The sequence below is a fragment of the Mirounga leonina genome, unplaced genomic scaffold, assembly GCF_011800145.1.
Source record: "Mirounga leonina isolate KUSES-001 unplaced genomic scaffold, KU_Mleo_1.0 Mir_94, whole genome shotgun sequence".
Classification (NCBI taxonomy): Eukaryota; Metazoa; Chordata; class Mammalia; order Carnivora; family Phocidae; genus Mirounga; species Mirounga leonina.
The window spans coordinates 10,530,623-10,549,206 of record NW_023270855.1 but is presented as its reverse complement, the minus strand read 5'-3'; the positions used below and the strand labels follow the sequence as shown (position 1 = coordinate 10,549,206).

At 36.8% G+C, this 18,584-nt stretch overlaps 1 protein-coding gene across 2 annotated transcripts in view; it reads left to right on the top strand.

Annotated features, from left to right (window-relative positions):
• GRM7 (glutamate metabotropic receptor 7) overlaps window positions 1–18,584 on the top strand; it is a 621,924-nt gene that overhangs the window by 313,320 nt on the left and 290,020 nt on the right. For both annotated transcript variants that reach the window (XM_034998142.1, XM_034998141.1), the window contains exon 5: window positions 13,262–13,462. In XM_034998142.1, the coding sequence (XP_034854033.1) occupies window positions 13,262–13,462 (201 nt within the window). The remainder of the gene's footprint in view (window positions 1–13,261; window positions 13,463–18,584) is intronic.

Genomic DNA, 18,584 nt, shown 5'->3' with positions numbered 1-18,584 from the left:
CATTCATCATATAAGGAGAAATGTATACCGATAGGGGAAAAATATCCAGTAAATCGTTATTTATTTAATTTTAAATTATGGAAGGGACTACAGAATCATCTTAATAGGGCTTGCTGGGGAACTGTAGCATTTTTCAGAACCTGTAACATTTTCTAGCACTCCAGGGTACCCATCCTGCTATCCCTGCATCCTCTTTACCCAGAATCTTGCAGCTTCGTTACAAACAAAATCTGCCCTGACTCTCTTTCGAGAGCTACTGTGATACTCTTTTCCAGTTGATTAGGGTATTCGTCATTTGCAGTAAATCCAAGCATTAGTATTATAGTTAATTATGTAGTGTACTACTCAAGACTTCGGCCTCAAGATATACTTAAGTTGAGGTTCTATATTCAATAAAATAAATCTGTGTAATGCATGCTTTAAAAGTATGGTCAGCATAAGCATGAATTACTTGAGAGAGGTCTTTCCAAAGCAAATAATTTCAATCAATATGTGAAATAAAAATAAAAATTACAGTTTTCTTCACTCTTTTAGAAACATATGGTATGTGTTAGGCCAGTTGTTCAAAGCTGCTGAGCCATTCTGCTAAGTTCTTCAGGCTGCATTAGCAAACATCTTTTGTGTCCTGTCTTCCCCCACCCCCCCACCCTGTCTCTTTCTTTTGGTTTCCCCATTGAAATGGGATTGTTTATATTAATAATTTCAAATATACAATTTTTTTTCTAAAACTGCTTTTTCCTTCGAATAATTTGCTTATGCGTATTAACTAAGGCATACATTCTGAGAAAGACATATGCTAAAATTGGTAAGTTAAGCAGGTCTTTCAAAGAGAAGACTTCACCAGCAGAATGAACACTAGAAATTCTGATAGTGGAAGAGTTTATGGATTATTTTTGTGTAGTGCAGCGAGAATTTATTCAATGGAGGGTTAAAAGGTGTACATTTTGAAGATAAATACTGGACTCTTGGGGAAAAATACAAATGGAGCAGAATATCAGTAGACTATTTGCATTTAAACATTTTTTAATAGACTTGACACACAATGTTACATTAGTTTCAGTTGCACAACATAGTGATTCCACAAGTTTCTACGTTTTGCTATGTTCACCAGAAGTGTAGCTACCATGTCACAATTCATCACTGTTAAGGTATCATCGACCGGATTCCTTATGCTGCACCCTTTTATTCCCATGACTGATTCATTCCATAATTGGAAGCCTGTACCTCCCACTCCCCTGCTCTCTGGCAATCACCAGTTTGTTCTCTGTATTTATAGGTTTGATTCTGCTTTTTGTTTGTTCTTTTTTTTTTTTTTAGAATCCACATATGAGTGAAATCATTATGGTATTTTTCTTTCTCTGACTTATTTCATTTACCCTAATACCCTCTGGGTTCTTCCATGTTGTCACAAATGGCACAATCTCATCCTTTTCTGTTTCCTCATCCATCCTATGGCTGTGTAATATTTGTGTGTGTGTGTGTGTGTGTGTGTTTACACCCTTCCCCCTTCACACATGAATGTCTTTACTATTGGTTTGTTCACATGTGTATCTAAACAAAATCCATACACTCCATTTTTAATACATCTTTTTTGTATCTAAAAATGTTCCTCTCCATGGGTGCCTGGGTGGCTCAGTTGGTTAAGCGCCCAACTCTCAATTTTGGCTCAAGTTGTGATCTCAGGTCCTGGGATTGAGCCCCACTTTGGGCTCTGCACTGACGGCAGAGCCTGCTTGGGATTCTCTTTCTCCCTCTCCCTCTCCCTCTGCCCCTCCCCCTCCTCGCACTCTCTCTCTCTCTTTCTCTCAAATAAATAAAATCTTTAAAAGTCTTTAAGGTTTTCTATATATAATGTCATCTGCAAATAATGACAGTTTAACATCCTTTTTACCCATATGTACACTTTTAATTTTTCTTCTCTGATTGCTATCCATTCATCTGCTGATGGAGACTTCAGTTGCTTCTATAATTTGGCTATTGTAAATAATGCTGCAGTAAACCTAAGGGTGCAAGTATCTTTTCAAATTACTGTTTTCAGTTTTGGGGGGTGGTAAATACCCAGTCATAGAATTATTGGATCATACGGTATTTCTACTGTTAATTTTTTGAGCAACTTCCATACTGTTTTTCACAGAGGCTCCATCCTTTACCATTCCTACCAACAGTGCACAAGGGTTCCTTTTTTCTTCACATCCTCACCAACACTTGTTATTTCTTGTCTTTTTTATTTTAGCCATTCTGACAGGTGTAAGATGCTATCTCATTGTGGTTTTGATTTGCACTTCCTGTTAATTAGAGATGTTGAATATCTTTTCATGTGTCAGCCATCTCTATGTCATCTTTGGGAAAATGTCTCTTTGGGTTCTTTGTCCATTTTTTTAAATCAAATTGTTTTGTTGGTATTACTGTACATATCCTTTATATATTTTGGATATTAACCTGATATATATATTTGGATATATCACTAATAAGTCATCTATCACTTACAAATATCTTTTCCCATTCAATAGGTTGTCTTTTTGTTTTGTTGATGATTTCCTTTGCTGTGCAAATACTTTTCATTTTCATGCAGTCCCAATAGTTTATTTTTGCTTTTGTTTCCCTTGCCTCAGGAGACCAATCTAGAAAAATGTTGCTATGGCTGTTGTCAGAGAAATTACTGCTTGTGTTTCCTTTTAGGATATTTATGATTTTAGGTCTCATATTTAGCTGTTTAATGCATTTTGAGTTCTTTTTTGTATATAGTATAGGAAAGTGGTCCAATTTCATTCTTTTGCATGTAGCTGTCCAGTTTTCCCAGCAGTGTGTTTTGAAGAGATTGTCTTTTCCCCATTGTATATTCTTGCCTCTCATCATCGGTTATTGACTCTATAAGCATGCATTTATTTCTGGGCTCTCTATTGTGTTCTATTGATCTATGTGCCTATTTTTGTGTCAGTGCCATACTGTTCTGATTGCTACAGCTTTGTAGTAAATCTTGAAATCTGGGATTTTGATACCTCCAGCTTTGTTCTTTCTCAAGATTGTTTTGGCTACTAGAGGTCTTCTGTGGTTCCATACAAATTTTAGTATTACTACTTACACTTTTGTGAAAAATTCTGTTGGTATTTTGATAGGGATTGCATTAAATCTGTAGATTGCTTTGGGTAATAAGGACATTATAACAATATTCATCTAATTCATGAGTATGAAATACCTTTCCATTTGTGTCATCTTCAATTTCTTTCATCAGTGTTTTCAGAGTACAGGTCTTTTACCTACTTGGTTAAGTTTATTACTAAGCATTTTATTCTTATTGGTGAAATTGTAAATGGAATTATTGATTTCTCTTTCTACTACTACGTTATCAGTAGATAGAAATGCTACTGATTTCTCAGTGTTAATTTTGTATCCTGCACCTTTATTTAATTCATTTATTACATTCATTTTTGATGGAGTCTTTAAGGTTTTCTATATATAATGTCATCTGCAAATAATGACAGTTTAACATCCTTTTTACCCATATGTACACTTTTAATTTTTCTTCTCTGATTGCTATGGAAAGGACTTCTAATACAATATTGAATAAAAATGGTGAGAGGGGATATCCTTGTTTTGTTTCTGATAGTAGAGGAAAAGCTCTGTTTTTCACCATTGAGTATAATGTTAGCTCTGTGTTTTTCATATATGGCCTTTATTACATTGAGTTATGTTCCCTTTAAAACCACTTTGTGGAGAGTTTTCAATATAAACAGATGCTGAATTTTGTCAAATGCTTTTTCTGCATCTAATGAGATGATCATTTTTATCCTTCATTTTGTGATGAGGTGTGTCACATTGATTGATTTGTGAATATTGAATTATCTTTGCATCCCCAAAATTAATCCTACTTAATTATGGTGAATGATCCTTTTAATGTATTGTTGAATGTGGTTTGCTAATAATCTGTCAAGGATTTTTGCACCAATATTCATCAAAGATATTGACCTGTAGTTTTATTTATTTATTTATTTATTTAGTGGTCTCTTTGTCTGGTTTTGTTATCAGGATAAGCTGTCCTCCAGAATGTATTTGAAGTCTTTCCTTCCTCTTTAATTTTTTGGAATAGTTTGAGAAAAGTTATTAATTATGGTATTAATTCTTCTTTAAATCTTTGGTAGAATTCACCTATGAATCCAACTAGTCCTGGACTTTTATTTTTTGGTAGATTTTTAATTACTGATTTAATTTCATTACTGGTAATTAGTCTGCTCCGATTTTCTATTTCTTTCTGATTCCATTTTGGAAGATTTTGTTTCTAGGAATTTATCCATTTCCAGAAAATCACAAGACTTTAAAAGATAAGCTTCTTTGCATGCTGGAGAAATAAAAGGTAGTGCTTCAGTGTTTTCCTTACTTATTTAAACCTGAGACCCTTTCCTGAGAAACATGTTGAAAAGGATGAATGTCATCCAAGAAAAGAATATGACAACATCTTAGCTAATCAGAAAGATGGAAAGAATGAGCTGTTAACTAACAATTAATTGAAAATGTTATTTTCAGGACACCTAGGTGGCCTAGTTGGTTGAACATCTGACTCTTGGTCTGCTCAGGTCGTGATCTTGTGGGTTGTGGGATCTAGCCCCAAATTGGGCTATATGTTAGGTGGGGAGTCTGCTTAAAGATTCTCTCCCTCTGCCCCTTCCTGCACTCATGGGGGTGCTCTCTTTCTCCTTCTAAGATAAATTAATAAATCCTAAAAAAAGATGTTCTTATTTCCCCTTACTTCAGTCTATGTTAAAAGTATTTATTAAAACTGCATTTCATGGTGTTTTTTGTGGGAGGAACTTAATGCTAGGATATTATAAACTGCTATATGAATAAGTGTAGCATTCATAGGAACATGGAAAATATTGAGTATTAAGCTTCAGTTAAGTGGACAAACCATTTAATATGTCACATGGAGAAAGAGTGATTTCAGGCTTGGCTAACTCAAAACTCATTTATATTTTCATATACCTACCACATTTTTATGCTGTCATTTGTTTGCTGTGTAATTTTCTTAGGATCACAAAATGACCAGAGTAATTGAAGGGTATGTGTTGTGGCTTGCTTTTGATAAAATTGAGTACATCTCTTTCTAAGAGCAAATAAACTTTCTCAGGAGTACCCCACCAAACTCCTCTTATATCTCACTGGCTAGAATTGCTTCCCATGCTTGTTCTAAATCAGCCCTTGCAGAAGAAATTAGGTTGGTTAGGCAAATCAGAACTGACTCAGTGAGGCTCAAAGAAGGTTCAGAAAACGTGTGTTTCTTTCCCTCTCTCTCTCCCTTTCTTTCTCCCTCTCCTTCTCTTTCTCCATCTCCCTCCTTCCCTCCATCCCCCCCAACACACACACACACACACACACATTAGTGGTGTCAGTATCTGAAGAGAACAGATTTCAATTAAAGAAGGAGGGGAGAAAGTTGGCAAGTAGTTGTGTCTCTGACACTAGGGGAAATAAAGTTAAACTTTTTTTTTTTTTAAATAAACTTTCCACTTCTGATACTCTTGTTATACACTTTTCAAGTCCTGGTAGCCCCAAAGACAAACTTACATCTTAAATCTCTTAGAGCCTTTAATAAGCTAATATACCTGGTGACTCTCCAAGAAAGACATAAAGCCTACAGTGTTCCACAAATAGTATTATTTAAAATATTGCTATTATTTTTTAAGATATTCTTTCTGGGATAACTACCTCTATGAATGCAGTATAGAAACTGATCTCCTGAATTATTAGTCTGAACCTGTTCCATAGTACATATTTTATAGGGGTCATAATGCCTTCACAATTGTCTTTTTTTAAGTACTATAAAAAATAACAAATTTCTAAAGTAGCAGGTTATAAAGTTAATATGAGAAAATGAATTACCTTGTAAAGTAAGTATTGTAAAATGTTAATATAAGAATCTAGTTGGTGGGTTCACTGTAAAGTTCTTTCAACCTTATACTACATTTAAAATTTTTCATGATAGAAAGTTGAAAAGTAATAAAACCACAACAAAACAAAGAATAGCTTTTACATATACAACCAAAAGCCAATAAGAAATTCATAGCAAAGAAAACTGTATTTATAATAGGACAAATATATGAAATACCTAGGCTGACTTTTCAAGAACACTCAAAACCTTTATTTTGAGAAATAGGCAAACACTGAAGGAAACAAAGTAGATTTGACCAAGAGGAGAGAAAAAGGTAGGGAGATTCACCTTCATAAAGATTTCTGTTGTAGTTTATTTATAAATACAGCATAAACCCAATAAATGTACCATCAAGTTTTTTTTTCCTCAAGCTATGTAAGTGATTAATAAAGTTCATTTCAGTAAATAATAATAACCAGGAAAATTTGAAGAAAAAGAATAATTATGTGTAAAAATGTCTAACTCTACCAGTTATTAAAATGTTATCCTTTATAATTGAATCCTAGTATTGGTGCATGAATAGACAAACCAAACAATGAAATAGATTTTTAAAATCCAGAAATAGACCTAATTACATACAGAAATTTAGTATAGAATGAAGACACCACCTCAAATCTGTGACAGAAGTTAAGCTGTTGTATGTTACAAGTGAATAGCTATATGGAAAAAGATAAAATTTTGATTTATTCCTCACTCTCTATACCAGAATACATTTGAAATGGATTAAATACCTTTTTTTTTTTTTTTAAAGAGAAGGAGAAAGAGAGAGCATGTACATGAGCATGAGAGTACAAGTGCATGAGGAGAGGCAGAGAGAAAGGGAGACAGAATCTTAAGCAGGCTCCACACTCAGAGCAGAGCCCAACATGGGGCTTGATCTCACAACACTGAGATCATGACATAAGCCAAAATCAAGAGTCAGACACTTAACCCACTGAGCCCAGTTGGGCAGTTGGGCAGAGAGCCCAATTCAGGACTCAAACCCAGGACCCTGGGATCGTGACCTGAGCCAAAGGCAGATGCTTTACTAACTGAGCTATCCAGGAGCCCTCAAATATCCAACTTTTAAAAACAAAATTATACAAGCACTAGAAGAAGACATGGGTGGAGTCTTCTTCACTCTGAGAGTGGGAATTCATAATCTAGAAGTTAAAAAAAAGAAAAAGATAATTTGTTTAGAAAAAATTTTATATTGAGAGGCTGCTGGGAAGATGGCAAATTAGGAGTACCCTGGGCTAACCTCGTGCAGCGTGGCCACCTAGAGAACATCCACATCAGCATAAATAACCCAGAAAGTGACCCAAAGACTAACAGGGCAGACTTCCCACAGCCAGATGTAGACAAGAGGCCACAGTAAAATCCACCTCCTCCGATATGCTCTTGGCAAGATCCCATCAAAGCAGTGCCACAAGCCTGGCAGTGTGCAAGCAGCCCAGACAAGGGCCAACACCACTCCAAAGTAAGTCCTGCTCTAGGGAGAGGAGAGGGGAAGATAACCATACACCAGTCTGACTGCGACCCCAGCAGTGGGCTTGGGGCAGACAGCTGGTCTGACTGCAGGCCCCACCCACCAAAAAAAGCTTCTCAGGGGACAACACAGGGAAAGTGCCCTGCAGTTTGTTGCTACTTCATCTCTGGCAAACACCTGGTCTGACTCAACTCAATCCCAAGGCAGCCCCAGACTGGCCCACTAACACCACAGGCACCAGAGTCTGCCCACAACAGAGAGAGTGAGCCATCACAGGCTGGACTGAAGGCAAACACAGCTTTCCACAACAGTAAGAAACCCCTGTAGCAACACACATAGGAGACACCTTGGAAGCACCATTTTCTGGTGCAAAGGAGACATTACACTGTGGGGCACTACAGGACCTCTTCTCCATAAAGCCACTACTTCCAAATGCAGGAGACATAGCTGACTTTCCTAACGCATAGAAACAGACACAGCAATAGACAAAATGAGGAGAAAGAGGAATATGTCCCAAATGAAAGAGCGGAACAAAATCATAGCAAGGGACCTAAACAAAATGGAGATAAGTAATATGTCTGATAGCGAATTTACAGTAATGCTCATAAAGATACTCTCTAGAATTGAGAAAGGAGTGCAGGACCTCCACGAGACCCTCCACAAAGAGATAGGAGACCTAAAAAAGAACCAACTGGAGATAATGAACTCACTAAATGAAATTAAAAATAGACCACCTGGAGTAAGTAGCAAACAAGAGGAAGTAGAAGAATGGATCAGCAACCTGGAGGACAGAGTAATGGAAAGTAATCAAGCTGAGCAGATGAGAGGGGAAAAGAAAAATGCAAAATGAGAATAAACCCAGGAACTCAGCAACACTGTCAAGTATATTAGTTGCATGATAGTGATCCCAGAAGGAGAAGAGAGACAAAAGGGGGCAGAAGATTTATTTGAAGAAATAATAGCTGAAAACTTCATGAATCTGGGGAAGGAAGAGAAATCCAGATCTAGGAAGCACAGAGAGCCCCCAACAAAACCAACCCAAAGAGGTCTGCACCAAGACACGATGTAAATAAGATAGTACTAAAGAGAGAATTTTAAAAGCAGCAAGAGAAAAGAAAGCAGTTATATACAAGGGAAACCCCATAAGTTGATCAGTGGATTTTTCAACAGAAACTTTGCAGGCTGGAAGAGGGTGGCATGATAGAGTCAAAGAGCTAAAAGGAAAAAATCTGTAGCCAAGAATATTCTATCAGGCAAGGCTTTCATTCAAAATAGAAGGAGAGATAGAGTTTCCCAGAAAAAAAAAAAAAAGTTAAAGGAATTCATGACCAGGAGCAAAACCAGCCACATCCCCATCACACACAATGCCATTGGCCTGTGGGTCCCAAATCCACAGTCCAGCTGCCCTCCTGCCCAAGTCAGCATGCACTTCCTGCCATGTGCTCAATGCCAAGGCAACATGCCTTCACTTCAGATTGACAAGGACTCAAACTGACACTCTCCACCTCAAATTCCAGCCCCTATGCTCAAGTTTGTGCACAAAAGTGGGCATAATTATAACAGCAGACTGAAGCAACCCAGTGACACTAATTCTGTGGAATATATAATGGATAAAAGGAGTGTACTAGACTGAGAACATCTCCAACAAGCACATCAAAGAACAATACATACAGCATGATTTTGGTTACTAAAAGAAACAAACCCAGGAAAAATAAAACAAGACGAAATCAGAGAGGGAGACAAGCCATAAGAGACTCTTAATCATAGGAAACAAACTGAGGGTTGCTGGAGGGAACGGGGGTAGAGGGATGGGGTAACTGGCTGAGGGGCATTAAGGGGAGAGCACATGATGTAATGACCACTGGGTGTTATATAAAACTGATGAATCACTGAACTCTACCCCTGAAACTAATAATACACTATATGTTAATTAATTGAATTTAAATTTTAAAAAAGTCCAAAACTGAAAAAAATTCATATCTACAAAATTTTATTTGGAAAATATGTAAAGAAAGAAAATGAAAAATGACCAACTGGGAATAAGATTTGCAACTTAATCTCAAAGAGTTAATATTTCTAATTAATAAATAGCTTTTAAAAATAGACAAGGAAATGACCAAGTTTTTATAAAAATTGGTTGCATTATGAACAGTTTACAGAAAAATAAATACAATGGGTCTCAATCATATGCTCAAATGTTCAACCTCCCCTATACTCAGAAAAAAGCAAATGAAAATACACTATATAGGTGTTTCACACATATCTATGTGATTGACAAAATCAGGTTCCACAATATACCTTGTTGATGTCCTTAGGGAAATGAACACTTTCACCCTTTGTTGGTAGGAGAGCAAATTAGTACAGTCTCACTGTAGAGGAGAATGTGTCAATATTTAGGAAAAAATGCATATAAATTTACCCTTTAACAAAGCAATCCCTAATCTCAGAATCTACCACCAAAATAGGCAAAAAATTGAAAAACAATTTTCAAAGGGCTATTCATATACTTCTTAGACTGTTAGACAAGATATTTTAAGAATATCTATATTATGGAATAAAGCAAATGAATCATCCTAATGGTATCATTAAGAACAAGGATTTTCCTCATGAAAGGAGGTAGAAGTGTAAGTGTGCTGAGATTAATAAAAAAATTGTAGTCCTGAATTTCAATTGGAGGTAGCAGTATGAATTTTTAATGAATTTTATCTTACTCAAAAAACAAAAATCCTGTACACACACTGAAAAGACCTAGATCCATTGACAGGCAGTAAGCATGAGGTTGGTTGATATTTAAATTATTTATATAATAAATATTTAAATTTCATATATATACACACACACACATACACACACACACAAAGAAATGTCTGCCCTATGAGATACTAATGTGTAGTCTGAAAAGGAAAAATACAAATTCAAGCAAATTTGGGAAATTGTGAAATTTCTTCTTACAGATTATAATTTTTCTCATAACATTAAATGCTTTGGAAAAGTCTGTCAGTAAAGAAATCTAAAAATATATAATGCAGTGTCTATCAGGAACCTTTTATTTTGCAGGGGAAAGGTTTGGGGTTGTAGAATTCCTCTTGTTTGTTCACTATAGAAATGTGCCATAGAAAACAATTTGGGAAATACTGCTGTGAAAGTGAAATACAATCTGTGGATAATTATTCTTCATAAAGGATCAAGAGGTCTAGAGAGAGTTCTTGGTATCATGTGCTTAATGAATGCATAATTTAATACAAGTATTGTCTAGAATCTACTAACTACTAAATGCTGTGTTTGCTGTTGGGGATATAAGGGGAAAAAAAGAAAAGAAAAAATTCTGGGAAACTGGTAGAACATTAAAATATAGTGCTACTATTAATTTTATAATAAAGATTTGAAATTTTTCATGAAAATCCTTAAATGTGATTGAGGGACTAAGTGTAGGCAACCATTGCATTGCACCAGGGAGAGAGAATTAAGTTGTGATGAGTGACAGCAGGAAGCAGGATGTTTCCAGCAAAGTCAAGAGCATGAGCAAATATAACTTAACATTAGAGTTGATGGTGTTTTCAGGAAAAAAAAAAAAAAAAAAAAGCACTGTATCTGTCTGGAGCAACAACAATAACAAAATTATAGGGAAAGGTTTGTGTAGGGTCAATGTAGTAAGGAGAATGTGGGCTTTGTGTTTGGACAAATCTGAGCTGTCATAATCACTCTACTTGTTTTTTTGTTGTTTTGTTTTTTGTTTTGTTTTTTGAAATGTGCCATTTATTTTATTTTTAATTTTTTTTATTATGTTAATCACCATACATTACATCATTAGTTTTTGATGTCATGTTCCATGATTCATTGTTTGTGCATAACACCCAGTGCTCCATGCAGAACGTGCCCTCTTTAATACCCATCACCAGGCTAACCCATCCTTCCACCCCCCCTACCCTCTAGAACCCTCAGTTTGTTTTTCAGAGTCCATTGTCTCTCATGATTCGTCTCCCCCTCCGATTTCCCCACCTTCATTCTTCCCCTCCTGCTATCTTCTTCTTTTTTTTTTCTTAACATATATTGCATTATTTGATTCTGAGGTACAGATCTGTGATTCAACAGTCTTGCACAATTCACAGCGCTCATCATAGCACATACCCTCCCCAGTGTCTATCACCCAGCCACCCCATTCCTCCCATCCCACCCCCCCACTCCAGCAACCCTCAGTTTGTTTCCTGAGATTAAGAATTCCTCATATCAGTAAGGTCATATGATACATGTCTTTCTCTGATTGACTTATTTTGCTCAGCATAACACCCTCCAGTTCCATCCATGTCATTGCAAATGGCAAGATCCCATTCCTTTTGATGGCTGCATAATATTCCATTGTATATATATACCACCTCTTCTTTATCCATTCATCTGTCGATGGACATCTTGGCTCTTTCCACAGTTTGGCTATTGTGGACATTGCTGCTATAAACATCGGGGTGCACGTACCCCTTCAGATCCCTACATTTGTATCTTTGGGATAAATACCCAGTAGTGCAATTGCTGGATCGTATGGTAGCTCTATTTTCAACTTTTTGAGGAACCTCCATACTGTTTTCCAGAGTGGCTGCACCAGCTTGCATTCCCACCAACAGTGTAGGAGGGTTCCCCTTTCTCTTCATCCCCACCAACATCTGTCGTTTCCTGACTTGTTAATTTTAGCCATTCTGACTGGTGTGAGGTGGTATCTCATTGAGGTTTTGATTTGAATTTCCCTGATGCCGAGCGATGTTGAGCACTTTTTCATGTGATTGTTGGCCATTTGGATGTCTTCTTTGGAGATATGTCTGTTCATGTCTTCTGCCCATTTCTTGATTGGATTCTTTGTTCTTTGGGATAATCACTCTACTTGTAAGTGGTCTTGGGAAGTAAATTAATCTCTATTAAGGCTGACCTTTCCTATCTGTATAGTGAGGATAAATAATATTTAACTCACAAAGTAAGAATGAAAAAGTATACAAAGTTTCTAACACAGTGAAGGGCATTTAATATCAGTTATTATTATTATTATTAGGCAGATTGAGGCAAAGTGATGAGCATCCTCATTTGTCAGGGGAAAGAATTTGAATTTTATTCTGTGGGCAATAAAGAACCATGGAAGAATTCTGAGCATGAGTGTGAGGTGATAAGCTCTGTTATTTGGAAAGGTGAATATGGAGGAATGAATAGATGAAGGAAGGCATCTAGCATTGCATCCTGATGAAAGATGAGAAGGGCATAACGGGAAATTGATAGTGTGGCTACAACTCAGTGTTACAGAGCTAGAATTGATAGAACTTAGCTCCTCATTAGATAAATGTGAGGATGGGCAGTAAGAAAGGAAGGAATAAAAAATGACACAGTTTCTAGCCTGAGCACCTGAGTTGCCAGTAATACCAACCTTTGAACCAGACAAGAGATGGAGTAAATATATAGAAGTATATTGAAATTCAGGTGTCGAATTCAGTTTGTTTTCTATCATTTTCCTTTTGATCCAACACCTCTCTAGAGTGAGTGAGCTTTGAAGATTTGAATATTGAAATCCAGTCTCTAATCCCAGCAATCTCTTTATTCTATGGGACTGCTATATTTGAGCAGTATGTTGGCTTATTACAAAAGCTGTCATTGTGATCTTTTGGAGTGTGCTTCTATAGTTTGTCTAATATATGAGAAAGGTTAGTGGTACCAAGTCAAAATACCAAACACTATCAAAACAACTTAATATGGTAGCCAAATGTGGATATGTAGTTTGCACGATTGTATTCCCCAAAACATTGTTTGCTTTAAGCATAGTTGAAAGTAAATGTAAATATACACGTTTTACTCAACACCAATCTTTGTGTGTGCGTGTTTATTGTTTTCATGTGCAGGACAGGAGAGAATTGGAAAAGATTCCAACTATGAACAGGAAGGTAAAGTTCAGTTTGTGATTGATGCAGTCTATGCGATGGCTCATGCCCTCCATCATATGAACAAAGATCTCTGTGCTGACTACCGAGGCGTCTGTCCAGAGATGGAGCAAGCTGGGGGCAAGAAGTTGTTGAAGTATATCCGCAACGTTAATTTTAATGGTGAGTCTCCAAGTATCTATGATTACACACATTCCTGTTAGAAATTGTTTTCCTAAAAGGGGTAGTTAGAGATGGGTGGAAAAAATGGGCAAAGTGGGTAGGAGGCATAAAGGAGAAATACCACTTCTCTGATAATATCTTTGATATAGTATTGACTCTTACAACATTTGAACACTTCAGGTATCAAAAACTAAACAGTTAAAATAAACCTGAATGTGGGTTGCATTAGTCAGAGTTTTCCAGAGAGATAGAACCCATAGGATATGTATGGATATTTAGAAGAGATTAATTTACAGGAATTGGCTCAGACAGTTATGGAGAGAGGGAAGTCCCACTACTTTCAGTCTGCAAGCTGGAGAACCAGGGAAGTTGGCATTGTAATTCAGTCCCAGTGTAAACATCTAAGAATTGGAGGGCTTGTGGTGTAAGTCCTGATCTGAGTCCAAAAGCCTGACAATTGGGAGTACCAGTATCTGAGGGCAGAGGAAGGCACCTATTTCAGCTCAAGTAGAGACAGTGAATTGGCCCTTCCTCAGCCTTTCCACTCTACTCAGGCCCTTCAGAGACTGAATGATGCCCCCCAACCTTGGGGAGGGCCACCTGCTTTATTCAGTTTACCAATTAGAATACTAATCTTTTTCAGGTACACCCTCACAGACACACCCAGAAATAATATTTTATTGGCTATCTTGGCATCTCTAGTCAAGGCAACACAGAAAATTAACCATCACATAGGTATAACACAAAATTCAATATAGACAGTAATAAATAAATTTAACTGTATTACAAATGATCAATATAACCATGCTGAGTGGTTTGAGGAATAAAAAACGAGCACAAGTAGTTTTAGAAGACAATTTGACTATATGCTATATAAGACTAAAGACAAAAATAACTGTACACAATTACTGTACAATAGCTAATAAACTTTTGTGGGTTCACAATTATGAAAATAATTTATGTATGTAAGAGGACTCAGAGAATAATGAAGTATATTGTGGATAATGAGAGCCAGGTTTCTTACTGTCAGAGCAAGAAGTTACTCATAAGAATGAGAGAAAACTAGAAGGAACCTTGTGTTGTGTTTGGATAGGAGATACCTGCATGAACTCATAACTTTGCTTTTTTTTCCCAAGAGTTATTTATTTTGAGAGAGAGAGTGCTTGAGCAAGGTGGGGGGCGATGGGGGGATGCACGGGGCAGAGAGAGAGAATCCTCAAGTAGACTCCCCGCTAAGCATGGAACCCAACATGGGACTCCATCCCAGGAACCTGAGAACATGACCTGAGCTGAAATCAAGTCAGATGCTCAACTGACTGAGCCACCCAGGTACACCAGAACTCATAGCTTTTAATATGCATGCAGATAAATAGATACAGAAATAGATGTCTAGGGCGCCTGGGTGGCTCAGTTGGTTAAGCGACTGCCTTCGGCTCAGGTCATGGTCCTGGAGTCCCGGGATCGAGTCCTGCGTCAGGCTCCCTGCTCAGCAGGGAGTCTGCTTCTCTCTCTGACCCTCCCCTCTCATGCTCTCTATCTCATTCTCTCTCTCAAATAAATAAATAAAATCTAAAAAAAAAAAAAAAAGGAAATAGATGTGTATATGTTACATATGTATACATACCTGTGTTGCCTAGTTCTGGCCACTGAGAGGGCTAGGAGCAATGACACCCTGGTAGAAAAGATGACACCTAGCACCCACATCTTACTTATATATACATTCTCCAGAAAAAAAAAGGAGGGGGCTCTCTAGAATAACTGTAGATTCAAGGGCCAGGGCAGCAAAAATACAAGATGAGTTTGAAGCATCATGTTGTGTCAGAAAGTAAGAGTGCTGAAAAGCTGATGGGGTCATGTTGAAAGAGCCCAAGAGCCAGCCTGAAGGAGACCACACTTGCCAATTTGAGGGCAATAATGAATTAAACTTACAGAATGAAACAAACGTCAATGAGTCCATACTGATATAAATAAATAATTGAATTGAATGCATAAATGCAGAAGAAGAAGTATAATGTAATGACAGATGGCAGTACAAAATCACCATTTTGCAAGGACCCTCTAATAGTTGTTCCAGGCAGTAATCATTAGTGGATACTAAAATTATTGGGATGGGGGCGCCTGGGTGGCTCAGTTAGTTGGGCGACTGCCTTCGGCTCAGGTCATGATCCTGGAGTCCCAGGATCGAGTCCCGCATCGGGCTCCCTGCTCGGCAGGGAGTCTGCTTCTCCCCTGCCCCTCCCCCCTCTCATGTGCTCTCTCTCATTCTCTCTCTCAAATAAATAAATAAAATCTTTAAAAAAATAAAATAAAATAAAATAATTGGGATAAAGTATGATCAGAAACAAGGTATCTGCACGGTCTCAAAATACCTTCCATCAAGAAATATTAATAACAAAGGGGAAAAGAATAGCTTGAGAGTGGAGAAACCTGGAAGACAGCACCTTAACCAAATAATCAAGGTTAACATTACCTTTGATACCTTATGAAGGTTACAACATCACTTCTGAGGTCTTATTGCCAAAAATATGTAACCTCAGTCTAAAAACAAGAAGGCATCAGACAAATCCAAATTGAAGGATGTTTTCCAGAATAACTGACTGGTACTCTTTAAAACTTTCCAAGTCATGACAGAGACAGAGGAGAAATTATTACAGACTGGAAGAAACTAAGGGGGCTTTACTGTTAATGTAATGTGGGAACACTGATTGATTCTATACCAAAGAACATTAATGAGACAATGAAAAAATTTTTAATTATTTTATTTTATTCTTTTCATCATGATAGTATACTCTTTAATTCCCATCACCTATTCAACCCATTCCCCCATCACCTCCCTTCTGGTAACCATTACTTGGTTCTATTTCTTGGTTGGGGTCTCTTTTTTTCTTCCTTTGCTCATTTGTTTTGTTTCTTAAATTCCACATGAGTGAAATTATATGGTATTTGTTTCTCTGACTGACTTATTTCACTTAGCCTTATACTCTCTAGATCCATCCATGTCATTGCAAATGGCAAGATTTCATTCTTCTTTATGGCTGAAAAATATTCTATTGTATATACATACCACATCTTTTTAATCCATTTATCAATGAACACGTGGGCTACTTCCATAATTTGGCTATTGTAAATAATACTGCTATAGGGCGCCTTGTGGCTCAGTTGGTTAAGCGTTTGCCTTTGGCTCAGGTCATAATCCCAGAGTCCCAGGATTGAGTCCTGCATCGGGCTCCCTGCTCGGCAGGGAATCTGCTTCTCCCTCTGCCCCTCACCCCACTAGTGCTCTCTCTCTCTCTCTCTCTCTCTCTCAGATAAATAAAATAAAATAAATAATGCTGCTATAAACATAGGAGTGCAGGTATCTCTTTGAATTAGTGTTTTTGTATTTTGGGGATAAATACCCAATATTGAGATTACTGGATCATTGGGTAGTTCTATTTTTAATTGTTTGAGGAACCTCCATACTGTTTTACACAATGGCTGCACCAGTTTGCATTCCTACCAACAGTGCAAGAGGGTTCCCTTATTTTTACATCTTCACCAACACTTATTGTTTCTTGAGTTTTTTATTTTAGCCATCCTGACAGGTGTGAGAAATTTTGATTTGCATTTCCCTGATGATGAGTGATGTTGAGCATGTGTCCGTTTGGCCATCTGTATGTCTTCTTTGGAGAAATGTCTGTTCGTGTCTTCTGCCCACTTTTTAATTGGAATATTTTTAGGGTCTGGAGTTTTATCAGTTCTTTATATATTTTGGATACTAATCCTTTATCGGATGTGTCATTTGCAAATATCTTCTCCCATTCCATAGGTTGCCTTTTAGTTTTATTGATTGTGAGAATTTTTTAAATTGCATATGTTTCAAATAGTATTCTACCAATGTTAATTTCCTGAATTAGATTATTATATTATGGTTTAAAAAATCATCTTCTCTTCTTGTAAATAATAATTCATTTAAGCCCACAATACTGCATTAGTCATTCAGAAGTTACCTTGCAGCTGGACGAAGGGGAACCATATCCAATTTTGGAACTAATAGTTTCTTAGTTAAGATGGAGACAAAAATGATTATATATGAAATCAGAAAAACAGCTTAGCTAAAAATAATCTTTTGTTATAGTTTTTTCCCAATTCTACAGAATCTCCTAAAATATATAATTAAATTCCCCAGAACAAATGCATATAAACTTTATTATTTATCAAACAGTGCTGTTTATCATATGTGTTATGGTCAGTTTGTGGCTTTGCATTCTGGTCTGTGGATATGCATGGCCATCCTTACCCTAGTAACAAAAAAGTTGATTTTGAAAATGTCCTTGGTGACCTTGACCTGGCTCTTCTTCCAGGTAATGTCTGTAGACTCATTTGGCCAAGATGGTCTTTCCCACTGATGAGCCAGAGTTGCTGAGCTTCTGAGATGGACACAGAGCTCATGATTACTGTGTGCCAGAACCTGTGCTAAGACTTCACTTGTGTTGGCTGGCTTAATATTCAAAACAACAAATTGTTTAGATTCTCTTATTTTCCTTAATTTTTTTATAGATAAGAAAAGTGATTCATAGAGAAATTAAGAACTATAATGTTAAAAGACACATGGATAGTAATAATGCTACATACTTGGTACCTAGGTTCCTAACTCCACAGCCTGCTCCCTTGACTACTATTTAAGTGTCTGAGAAGAAGGGTTTACTGCATCATTCCTGCTGACAGAATGGAGACTTTTTTTTTTTTGCATGTTTTAGGGAGGATTTTGATTTTTTTTTTTTTTTGTCTCAATAATTATGTTTTTATGTTACTTTAGTTTGAAGTTTTTTGTATCCCTGGGAGTTTTGTTCCAGACCAGTATAGTACAATTTAATAATTCTGAAATTTACATTTACCAAAGCATCAATTTAGGAAATAAGAAAATACCCAAAAAGTATTGTTATAGGTTCACCAAGTACTTAACCTCCTTTTATGCACCAAGAGAAAAGGTGGCTAATTTTGTCTTCATCACTTACAGCCATTTTTTCGTGCATCCCAAGTGAATGCAATGATCTGAGCCTAAATTTGATTTAGTCATCTCTGTGTTGGCCCATCCAACTCGATGTCACTACTTGCAGATGTAAATTTAACAAATTTGTTA